General features: G+C 46.9%; 1 protein-coding gene across 3 annotated transcripts in view; it reads right to left on the reverse strand.

Moving 5' to 3' along the window:
• DOP1B (DOP1 leucine zipper like protein B) overlaps positions 1-9,345 on the reverse strand; it is a 57,897-nt gene extending 48,552 nt beyond the window's left edge. Inside the window, exons 1-4 of one of the 3 annotated variants that reach the window (XM_027908599.1) lie at positions 9,253-9,342; positions 6,020-6,195; positions 959-1,140; positions 676-846 (exon numbers count right to left, since the gene is read on the reverse strand). In XM_027908599.1, coding sequence (XP_027764400.1) covers positions 676-846; positions 959-1,140; positions 6,020-6,157 — 491 coding nt within the window. In that variant the 5' untranslated portion in view covers positions 6,158-6,195; positions 9,253-9,342. Of the gene's footprint in view, positions 1-675; positions 847-958; positions 1,141-6,019; positions 6,196-9,163; positions 9,179-9,252 lie in introns of those variants that run through there. The other 2 variants (XM_027908600.1, XM_027908601.1) reach the window with 2 other exon arrangements.
• Positions 9,346-12,144: the final 2,799 nt, after the last annotated feature.

The raw sequence follows: 12,144 nt of genomic DNA on the forward strand, positions 1-12,144 counted from the left end.
GAATTCAAAAAGCCACCTGAGACATCTCAGTCTTGCAGAAGAATTTCCACGAGCAAACTAAAGAAAAGCTGCCTCTTGTTGTTTCTGCATGTCACAAAATGACATTTGATGGATTAGAACCCCAATTTGATGGATTTGAACCCCAATTTTTCACAGTGAAATGTGCTCTGATTTCACAGTTCCTGCCTCTGCTCCTGTTTCGTTCAAGGCAAAGGGGAAAATGATGCCCCCAGGAACAGATTAAAAAAGGTATAAAACCCAAAGCAGGATCTTGGAAGTTCACCTGCAGCTCCCACTGCTTCGAATTTAGTCAAATTATAGAGAAAAACTGGATGGAATTCAGCTGCTCTCCTGTGTTGGGATATTTAAATAGGATTTATTGACAGAGCAGTGGTTTGGGGTTAATTATTTAGGAGTTCAGAGGAGCTTTGAGAAACAATTTTTATTCCTTTCTCTCAGCATATTTATTTTTAACCCTCCTTTTCCTTTTCCTCTTCTACCTCCTGAGATGAAAATAGAAGGAGAAAGGGTTTTTCTACTTCAACATCTTTTTGGGACCCCCCATTTTTCCACTTTTAGAAGCTGTTCTGTCCACTTTTCTCTACAGAAATCTAGGATATGTCTCAAAATACCGCCCATTGCTTTTAAACGGACGCTTAAAAATCAATTTATTACCTGTCATAAATTTCTGATCCTTCTTCCAGCCCAGGCAGGAGCCCAATGAGAAAGGCTTGGAGACCAGGCAGGAGGGATTTTTGGAGAGGGAGGAAATATTTCTCATACAGGCCGAGGAGAACAGGCCTCACTGACATGGCTGCATTTGCCAGCAGAGGAAACAACCCAGAGCTTTAAAAAACAAAACAAAACAAACCCAAAAAAGGACAAAAATTAGTCAATTAAAATAGACTGTGAAACACTTATGGCTGAGGAAGAAAAAAATAAAATAAAATAAAATTACCTGTAGAGGAATAAATCCTTGGCAAGCCATTTTGTCCCAATGATTTTAAAGATGATTTCGTAGGTTTCCAGTGCCTTTAAATGCACCCCACTGGGAAGGGCTGGGTGCAGACACTGGGATAATCTTTTACTGATGATCAGCCTCCTGGGCAGGAGAGAATATTTGAGGTTACTCTGCAGAGCCTGTGGGAATAAAGGTGGGAATAAATGGTTGGAATGTCAAATTTAACACGCAGGGTGGTTGCAGGTCAAAGGTTTCCTATTGGCATGGAGAAAACCTAAATCCACTCCAGAGTTTTCTCTCATAAGATGGAAGTTTTGGGATGTTTTTCAGGTCAATTCTTGGCTCTCCCCGATGTTAAATCGTGGTTTTATCCCAGCTAATTGCTTTCAGCTCGAGGTTCTTTTTATCCTGCTTGAGAAAAGGTTTTGGAAAACCAGCAGGGAAGGGAACTAACCCTGAGAAAAAAAAAAACCAAAACATTCAGTGATGATCTCAAAGTCACTTGAATGCTGAACACTCAGCAGCAGGAAGAGGAGGAGATAAAACCATCACCTTCCAGTGGAACCAGCTGTTCGAAAAGAGCTTCCAGGGATAAAATTGACTCCACAGCACAAAGGCTGAGAGTTTGTAACGACAGTAAATAAAAATGTCCCCCCCCATCCCGGTTCCCACACAGTGCAGGTGTCACTGGGAGCAAATTCACTCCCTTCTTTCCCCAGGCACAGATGTTAATGGGCAATAAAACCCAGAATCCAAGAATCCAGCAGTGCTTCCCACCTGTAACGAAACCAGGTGATAAATGTGGAGTCACCTCGCTTACACCTTGGATATTTGAGAGGTTTGCTCATTTCTTACATGAGTAACATTATTTCAACACTAAATATCTTTAATACTTGTAATGCCTTTGAAGATTGCTGGGGAGCTGGACTTTGAAACATTCTATTTATATACTTGGCATGTGCTTGCCCACACCCTCTGTACACAGAAAAAGGAGTTAATGACATAAAAAAGGATGCCAGCGGTAAATGTTTTTCCTCTCGGGCTTCAGACTGAATAAATATTAATATTGCAGCAGTGAAAATTTAAATATCAATTAGGCAGAAAATGAGAAGATTCCCTGTTTATTACAGGGACAACGGGATCCATCACAGAAATAATGGCATCTCAGGAGATGTCCTGTTTGGCTCCCACATTTCCCAAGGATATGAAGTCAATCCCCTTCATCAAATAAGAACTCCCCTTCACCAAACATCAGTGGTAGGGGAGGAAAACATTGGGAATCATGGAATGGTTTGGGTGGGAAGGGACCTTAAAGCCCATCCAGTGCCACCCCCTGCCATGGGCAGGGACATTTTCCACCAGCCCAGGGTGCTCCAACGTGGCCTGGGACACTTCCAGGGATCCAGGGGCAGCCACAGCTTCTCTGGGAATTCTATCCCAGCCCCTCCCCACCCTCCCAGGGAAGAATTCCTTCCCAATCTCCCAAAAATGTTGAGAGCTTCAGCTTCTGAGCTGAACCTTCCACCTCGAAACCAGACAATCTTCTTTTTGCTTTTTTTTTTTTATGCCTTGGGGTGGCAGAAATACACAACAGGACACAGGAGTTAACACTTGTCTGACAGTTGTCTCTGATCTTCCAGCAGATAAAGGGATTTTAAACCACTTTCCAACCTCTCAGAAGCCCAAAGCAGGGCTCCCAGGTGCAGGATCCAACACTGACACAAAAAGGATGCTCAGAGTTTCTTTGAAATTGGGATTTAAAAACCAAAACCAGACACACACACACACACACACACACACACACAGAGGAATATTTGCATTTCCACAGCTTCATAGCACCACTAGAAATCAGTTAGATCCACTAAAAATGGATAAAACCCCCCTGCAAATCCAGTAAATATTTTTTTATTTCAGTAACTACACCCCCAGTGCATCCGTTTTTAAGATTTCCCCCAACAAGGAGACTCTATATAAATATATATTTAAAATATATATATTTATACATATAAATATAAATAAAATATAAATATTGTCCTCAGCAGAAGGCTGAGGAAACTGCAGAGTGAAGATCAAAAGTTGGTATTGTTGTTACAATCTGTGCCTGGTGTTATGCCCAAGGATAAAAAGCAGTTTGAAAGGGCTCTTCTACAGCAAATGCTGTTTATTTAGGTGCTAATTATTTAATAAATATCACGGAATCCTGGAATGGTTTGGGTTGGGAGGGACATTAAATGCTTCCAGGGATGGGGCAGCCACAGCTTCTCTGGGCAACCCCACCACAAATTTCAGAGACTTTTTTTAAAAAAAAAAAAAAAAAAACAACTTCTTTTCTTACAAAAGCAGGCTGTGGAATCCAATATTTTAATTGGATAATTGCCTTAATTCCCCCTCCCTGAGACTTTTGTATGTATTTTATATAATGTACATACTCTGTTTATACTCTGAGAAGGATTTTGGATAAGAAAACAACGTGAAAAGCACCTGTTTAATCACAAACCCACCTATGCTGAACCCATTTCTAGGTTTGAAAAGGCACCATCCCTTCACCCCAGCAATTTATCAAGGTATGCAAGTTATTTCCCACTGAAAATGAAGCTGAAACCCTCCTTAAAACTCTGACATCCCTATTTTCTGCCTGGTTCTGATCCACCTGTTTGCACCTGCAAAATTTATATTGCCCATTTATATTTTTATTTATTTTTATTTATAAACATTTCATTTCACCTCACCTTAAAAGCCCAGGTCAGCCAAAAAAAAAAAACCAACAAATATGGGCCAAACTGCAGTTAACTCACCTCAGGTTTCCTATAAAACCTGTGAGGAACACCCAGAATTTTAGGACAACGTTCATCTGACCTACTTTAAACAGCAACAGAGATGAGTCACAAACCAAACAAAAAATAAAAAATAAATAAAAATAACCCCCCTTATTCCTCTCCCTGTCTAGAAGGAACTCAAGGTGAAGCTGTCAGCACTGAAGTCCTGTCAAGTTGGATAAAGGTTCATCTCTCTCAAATGACAAAATACAATCTTTCCAGATCTACAAACTGCCCCATTTAGTTGAATATTCAGATTAAACTCACTTGGCTCCTCTGTTGCTTCCCCGGTTTTGGAAGCCCCACCCCCTGCCAAGAAACATCATTTAGAGCTGCAGAAGCAACAGGGAAGCTGTGAAAAAACGAATTTTAGTTTATCCTGAGCAGAATCAGAGATCTTTAGGGTCTCTGTCAGGCAGTAACAGGGAGAAGGAGCAGAGTTGGATCTTTTCAGGAGCAGCAAAAGCTCCACAGATTCCAGCCCAGCAGCTCCCCCTGCTCTTTTTTACCTCATCTTTAAGCAGCAGACCTTGGATTACCTGATGGATAATTCCACTGAGTTTCTGTAGAAATAACAGAGGGGGGTGTGTGCCTCACAAAATATTGCACCCACAAGGGGCAAGAACATCTAACCTGACACTCAGGATCCTTCATGCCACACAATCATAACATTTTTACCATTTTTACTGCTGATCTCCTCTCTCCTGCCCATCCTCACTCCCTGCTCGCTCACCTCCACTGCAGGAAAAAAAATTAAAAAATGAGGCTTTGATGTTAAAAACACCTCCCCCAGCACTGGCAAAACTCCCCAGTGTTTATTTATTTATGGGGTTAGGATGTCAGAGACCAAGGAATCCCCAGGAGTTAAGGGAATATTTACTGCCATCTTATTTCAATCTTCCTTTTGGCAGCTCCTTCCCCCTGCCACATCACCCCCATTTTCAGACAACACACAGACAGACGAACACTGGGGATGATTTGCTCTACCAGTTCTCAAGCTGCTAAAAAGATCAGCTCCATAAAATGCCCCAGCAGATGGGCTGATGCATCAGTTCAAAGCTTTTTCCCTGGGTTCCTGCTGTGCTGCCACAGAGATTTGGCAACTCTTGCACCTGAGGAAGAGAGGTGTCAAGCAGTTCGGCGTGCTCACCCAGGCCAAGATCAGAGGTCAAAGCCCCACCTCTCACTCTAATTATTTCATATTTTCCCCTTTTGAGAAAAGCATTTTGAAGGCTCTTGACTCAACAGGAATGATGATGAAATAGTAGAGATGTGTAACTCCTGCCTCAGCTCCTCACCTCTCTGAAGAGGCAAAAAACACTTTAAAAAAACCCTCAATTTTGGCAAAATGTTGTCCCAGTTTGGGATTTTAGCACAGTTTTTGATGCTCTCACGGTGTCCTGCATAACCTGTCCAGCTCACAGGTAGACAAATCCACCCCACACTACCTGAACAAGTGGCTCAGAGGGTTGCAGTCAGTGGGGTGACACCGAGCTGGTCACCAGTGGGGCTCCCCAGGGCTCAGGGGTTTAGGGCCAGTGTGCTTTAATATTTTTATAAATGATTTGATGCAGGAATTGCCCATAATATTAAATTCCTGCTGGAGAGCAGCCCTGGGGAAAGGGATCTGGGGGGGTTGGGTTGATGGCAAGTTGAATCTGAAGGGGAATTTTATTTTAAAAGGGCCCAAAAGGGACACAAAAACCACCATACTTTGTTTTTTGGGCAGGAGGAGGAAAGGACACACTTCCCAAGTGCTCTCCATGAAAGTCTTCTCCTTTCTTTCTGACTGTGTCTCTCACTCCACGGCCATCCAAAAGGCACCATCTAATCAATTATTCCCTCAAATCCACTGGTCAGGGAAATGAGATCATCAAATACGAGCTCTGAGTCAGGAAAACGCTTTAAAACTTGCGACCTGTTTCATATGAAAGCTTTTTTAGCTGCTCTGGAGTGAGTAACCAGCATGCTGAGGTTTCTCTGATGCAAAAAATTAAATTATCTGTACAAAGGAAAAAAAAAAAAAAAACCACACCACCATTTGAAGGAAACCTCTGTTGGTTTCACCAGAATTTCTCACCCTTATATAAAATATACTGAGTTAACTGCTTCCAATGCCCTTCCTTTATAAACTCATATTTTTCTGGAGCGGATTTTCAATTTTGCCGAGCGCTGGAAGCTACAGGAAAGTTAATAACAATACAAATACAATAAAAAAAACCATGAAAAATTACTCCTGTACCTTGTTGAGTTTGCCAAGGGAAGATATAAGGTCTGCCCATTCACTGGATGATTCAAAGTTCCTCAAGGCTTTCTCAATGGCCGAAGAATAATTCCTGTATCTGTAATCCCCCAGCAGATCCTGCTCTTCTGGATCCATCTTTGGTTCTCATAGCAAGGTGGAACCTTCCTGCTGAACTAAAAACAAGGACGTTTTTAGCAAAGAGTTACGAAAATAACCCCCATTTTCTGCCCTGGCAAACTTAAAAGTACTATAAGATGACAATAAAGATGCAGGAGCACTGGCAGAGCACAAGAAACGGGTCAGCAGATCAAGCTGCAACACCAAGTGAAGGAATTCTTTATTTTTAACTCCCCCCTGCCTCTTTTGGAAGCTTTGCTGTCACATTTTCCTCCTCCTGAACCGTGATTTTTTCCCTTCAAAAAAAAACAAAGGCAGGGATGACAAACAATTTGCTGGGGAGGAGGAAATGTGGTGGTTTTTTTTTCCCCTGCTTTGCAAAAAGGTCACCTGGAGCGTGGAATGGCAAACATTCCCTATCCAAATGCAGCTTTCCAGAGGGAATCCTGAAGGGCCTCTCAGCCCGGGGCAGAAGGAGCTCTCAGGGCTCTGCAGCTCAGCTCGAGCACCAGACCGAGGGCTCGTGCCAAAAAAATCTCCCTTGTTTCAACCAAAAAAAAAAAAAAAAAAAAAAAAAAAAAAAGGATCCCCGTGTTTTCATGGAGGAAAAAACGTGGGATTTCATCTTCTCACCTTTTGCAAGGCATTTAGATTAAAAATCCAAGGTAGAACAGTGGACAACAAGCATGGTTGGGTTTTCTGTACTGCAGAATAATAATTCCTTTGCTCCTTTGTCACCTCTGACACCACTTCTCCTGGGGGAAAACGTGCAGATATTCTTCCAGAATATTCTAAATGTGCTTAGGTTTAGGAACAGCAGGTTTAGGTCAATCCCCTGCTACGTCACTGACGGGGAGAAGAAAGCCCAGCTCTAAACCAAAATATCTGATGTTTTTGAAGGGACATCTGCATTCGGTTTCCCCGTGGTTGGGACACAAAAATAAACCTGTACTCTTACAGAGCAGGTCTCCATTAACTGCAGTACACAACAATCACTAAATCAATAAGGGATTTGTGGCAGGAAAACTCTCAGTAAAATGCTGGCTGAATCCCCAAAAGAGAAAGGATTTTAAGTGCACCTTTGCACTGCCCTGATTCGGGATTCAGCCACCCTGTGCCATCCAAACTGTGGAAAAACCAATTATCACCCAGTGTCATCAGGGCCAGATTTGGTTGGTTGGGTCTGTTTGTTTGTTTGGCCACAGGGAGGGTTTAATTTTGGTTTCGCCAGGATGTTCTCACAGCAGAGAGAGCCAAAAACCCACTGCCCTGTATTTATCCCATTTATCCCATTTTATCTGGGATACAGCTCTGCTGGCTATAACAAGGATTTAAAAAAAAAGAAAAAAAAAAAGAAAGTCAATTCTCCCATAAAACCCAACAAAGTGGAAAACCTGCAAGATGCTGTCAGCAAAAATCAGGAGCAATCTGATCTAACCACTGCCAGGGCAAGGGATTGAACCCTATTTCCCTCATCTCATCCAAGCACCTTGATCACTGGATCGTGTCCATGCTCCTCAGAACAAAGCACGAGCTGGGAAGTTATTCCCAGCAGCTCTCTCTGCCAAGGCAGGGCTGCTGGCACTTCCTTAAAGAAGAGATTTGGCTGGATCTCTTGGAATGGGGCAGCTGTTCCGCTGACAGGACACGTCAGGTCGGTAAATGCCGTAAAAACCGCTCAGGGAACGGGAATCCGTGGAATTATCAGCAGCACTTCATGAGGTTCTAAATGTCCTATAAAAGTCGTGTCCCAGAGGATTTTTATAGCATTAAAAACTGGTGTGTTTATCACAGAATCGTGGGATGGTTTTGGGGGAAGGGATTTTAAAGATCAGCCAGTTCCAACCCCCTTGTCTCCCTTATCCACCTTCCCATATCCCAGGATGCTCCAAGCCCTGTCCAGCCAGGCCTTGGACACTTCCAGGGATGGAATTTCTCTGGGCAACCTGTGCCAGGGCCTCCCCACCCTCACAGGGAAGGATTTCTTCCTAATATTTAATCTAAACCCGTTCTCTCCCAGTTTAAAGCCATTTAAGTAAAATATAATTATTTTCTGCGGGTAAAAGACAATGTACTACCCAAGGAAAAAAAAAAAACAACTAATAAAACATCATTTAGGGGGGAAGAAAAATGTACTATTCAGTTACTGAGACATTTTATTTGGATTTTGCAGTGAAAGGACAGGTAAATGGTGTATTCCCACCCAGAAAAGCAGGGATGGATGGAATGATGTAGCGTGGATTGATGCCCAGGCAACCTCAGCTGCCAAATATCAGCAAGGTTTGACAAAACCCAGCAATCTAACTAAACACGGCCAACAGATCATGTTTGTGCTTGGACACAAAGGCAGGAAGATTAAAAAAAAAAAAAAACAAAAAACAAAAAAACAAAACAGTTAAAAAAAGCCAAAAGCCACTTGCCAGTGACCTTCAGGCACATCTCCCAAATCCCGGGTCACAAACTTCCCTTAGTCAATCCCGATGTTATCAGTTTCCCATCAGCTCCCATCAGCACTGATGGTAAAAACACGACAAGTTCCACCTCGATATGAGGAAGAACTTCTTTCCATGGCGGGGGGCCGGGCCCTGGACCAGGTTGTCCGTGGAAAACGGAGGAATAGCCTGAGCTGGGAGGGACCCACCGGGATCATCCAAAGGCGCCCGGGACACCCCAGCACTCCCCCCACTCCCGAACGCTCCTGGAGCTCCGGCAGCCTTGGGGCCGTGCCCACTGCCCTGGGGAGCCCGGGAGGGAGGGGGATTCTCCCACTCTGGAGACATTCCCGACCCGTTCCCGTGGATTCTCCCACTCTGGAGACATTCCCGACCCGTTCCCGTGTCACCCTCCCCCGGGCTGGGGTGGGGGGGGGGGGGGGGGGTCGGACTGGGCGACTTCCAGAGGTGCCTCCCGACCCCAACCACTCTGGATTCGGGGATTCGCGGAGGTGAATGCGGCGCTCCCGAGGGACCAGCACTGTCCCTCCAGCGCCCCCATTCCCATTCCCATCGCCATCCCCATCCCCACCTGCCGGGGCCGCGCCAGGGAATCCCCCCCCCCGGGACTGAGGGCGGGATCCCCCCCTAGCCGGGTCCCCTCCCGTCCCCCGCCGGTACCTGCGGAGGGCCCCGCTCGGTGCCGGGGCAGTGTCGGTGACGTGTCCGGCGCGATCCCGGCGCGGGGCGGGCGCGGCTCCCGCAGTCAATCCCTATGGAAACGGCCCCTCTGGAAAAGCCGCCCCCGCCCGCGCCGCCAGGGCCGCAGCGGGGCGACACCACCCGGCGCCGCGCGGGGGGCGCGCCAAAGCATGGCCCGGTGTAGTACGGCTCCAGCTCTCCCCGTTACGCCGCGGTCGCTCTCGCTGTCGCCCGCTGTCGTCGTCGCCCCTCTCCCGGTGTCACTCGCTGTCGTGTCGCTGAGCGGCACGGCCCGCAGCGGGTCCCCTGTCACCCCGCTCTCCCCCTCCGCGGTGACATGGTACAGCCCGGCGGGCGGGCGGGGAGCCGGGCGCCCCCTGGCGGCGCGGGTGGGAATGGCGGCTCCGCGTTTTTCCCTCCCGCGGCCGCTCCAACCGGGACAGCCCCGGGAAGCATAGGAAAACGTGGGGACCATCGGGATAATCGGCACCGCTCCCTGCTCCCGCTGCGCCGGCCTAGGATGGCCTGGAAACAAGGGCGAGAGCTCGGCTGTCCCCGCCCCGCAGGTAACGCGAGTGTCAGCGCTTCCCGCGTCCCGCCTTTGCTCCCGGTCCGGCCGGGTTGAGGGAAGAGATGGATTTTGGGGAATGCTGTACACGCGGTTTTTCCCGCGGGGTCGGTTGAAGCGTTTACAGCGGGCTCGGGGTCCCTACGAGGAGTCCTCTGTTCGCGGCAAAAGCCTTGGGAGAAGGTTCGTGGGCGGGATTTGAAGAACTCCGACAGCAACCAAAGGGACGAGCAAATTGCAAGTGGGAAGGAAAATAACGTGACCCTGCCCCACCAGGACTCACAGACCGCGGAAAGATGTTGTTTAACCTCAGTTTCTGTGCCCTACAAGGATTCATATACCGTGGAAACACATTATTCAACCTCAGTTTCTCCCTTCCCTTCCCCATTCTGTTCCCTCTCCTCTCTGTTTAACAAGCGGGCAGAACTTAATCCTGGTAGTTCAAAGAAGCTGGGAAAAAAAACCAACAAAACCAAGGAAAACCCACCTGTTCCGTCCCTAAAGGTAAGAGAAAGGCTTCAGCTTTTGATGGAAACTGTTTCAGCAACGACCTCCAACAAGTGTTACATTAATATACTGTTTTATTTTCTTGAGCCCGCCTGCCTTTCCTCTTCCTAGATAGATTTTAGGATATTTTTCGGTTAGTTCCTGAGGGGTTGCTCTCTCTCTTTGGAAGTTCTTTCCCTCATACATTCGTGTTCTTTGCACCGGTTGTGTGTGGATCCTTCCACACACCAGCGCTGCCCCTGCTAAATCCTGGCCCTTGGGATGGCATCAAGTCATGGATTTACAGGTGGAATCGCTGCTGGAGACAGCCAGGCTGCACTTCAGTGCCTAAAGGAGCTCTGTCTGAAGTTTGGTTCTCGCTGGGAAAGTCAGCTGCAATGATGTGTCACTTGTCAGGTGTTTCTTACCCTGTCTGCGTGGTGGGTGACACCACAGGACACGGGAGCAATTCCAATTATCCAAGACATGAAGGAATTCTCAAGAGTTCTTGTCATCCAGCACCTAAAGGGGCTACAGGAAGGCTGGAGAGGGACTTTGGACAAGGGATGGAGTGACAGGACAAGGGGGAATGGCTTCAGACTGCCAGAAGGCAGAGCTAGATGGGATATTGGGAAGGAATTGCTGGCTGGGAGGGTGGGGAGGGGCTGGGATAGAATTCCCAGAGAAGCTGTGGCTGCCCCCGGATCCCTGGAAGTGTCCAAGGCCACGCTGGAGCACCCCAGGCTGGTGGAAGGTGTCCCTGCCCATGGCAGGGAGTGGCACTGGATGGGCTTTAAGGTCCCTTCCAGCACAAACCATTTTGGGATTCTGGGATTCTCCCCCCTGCATTTCCAGGCATCTCCTCTGGCCAGTAAATTCCCAAGTCAAGATGTGTGCCCCCCAAAGAGAAGCAGTAAATCACACGTGGAAGTTTCCTCCAGCACAACAGACCTGTATTATTCCATCCCCTTTCCTAACCCTTGAACTGGACACAAGAACCACTCGGCAAGAGCCAGAACCTGAGAGCAACAAAACACTTGAGACACAACAGGCACGGGAGAGCAGCAGGGAGGGAGCAAAAGACCCCCCAGTAAATATATAATAAATCGATTTTGGTTGCACAATGCAGGCCCTGTGCTGAGAGCCAGCCTGGCCCTGGCTCTGCTCTCAGCAAACAGCCCTTCCCTGGCACTCTGCCCTGTGCTGCGTCCCAGCTCTCTTCCCAGGACACATTCCCACTGCCAGTAGGGAATGTTGTGCAGCTTCTCCTTCCTGACCGATCCTGGAACAGCCAACGTGCTCTGCTTTGTTTCTGCCGCAGCAGCTGAGGTTGGATCCACCCACACAGCTGATTCTCCTTCCTGGAATACCTCAGCACGGCTGCAGAGGATGGGAGAACACCTGTCCTGTGTCCTTCTTCCTGCTCATTGCACCAGGAATTGTATTATCACGAGAAATGACACCGCTGACAGTGACAATCCAGCCAAAACCTTCCCCTTTTTTACTTCCTCACCCTGGCACGGAATAAGTGGGTTTAACAAACAGCAAACAATTTTTACAGCTTTTGTAAAACTTTCAAGCCTGTAATTTGGCTTGAATGTAAAAAAAAAAAAAAAAAAACAAACCAACAAACCAATCCCAAATCCAATGTCTTTCACTCCGGCTCCAGCGCACTTAATTCAGCTTTGTAACAAGGAAACTTCTGGCTGTGCAAGAAATGAACTGAGGGAGAGTTTGATTTAGCAGTGGTTTATTTTCTCTTTCTGTAGTGCAGACATCACACGTTCCAGCCACAAACTTGGCTGCAGAAAATCAAA

Source organism: Empidonax traillii, unplaced genomic scaffold (assembly GCF_003031625.1).
Source record: "Empidonax traillii isolate 1590-97213 ecotype Southwest subspecies unplaced genomic scaffold, ASM303162v1 scaffold1767:size76612, whole genome shotgun sequence".
Lineage (NCBI taxonomy): Eukaryota > Metazoa > Chordata > Aves > Passeriformes > Tyrannidae > Empidonax > Empidonax traillii.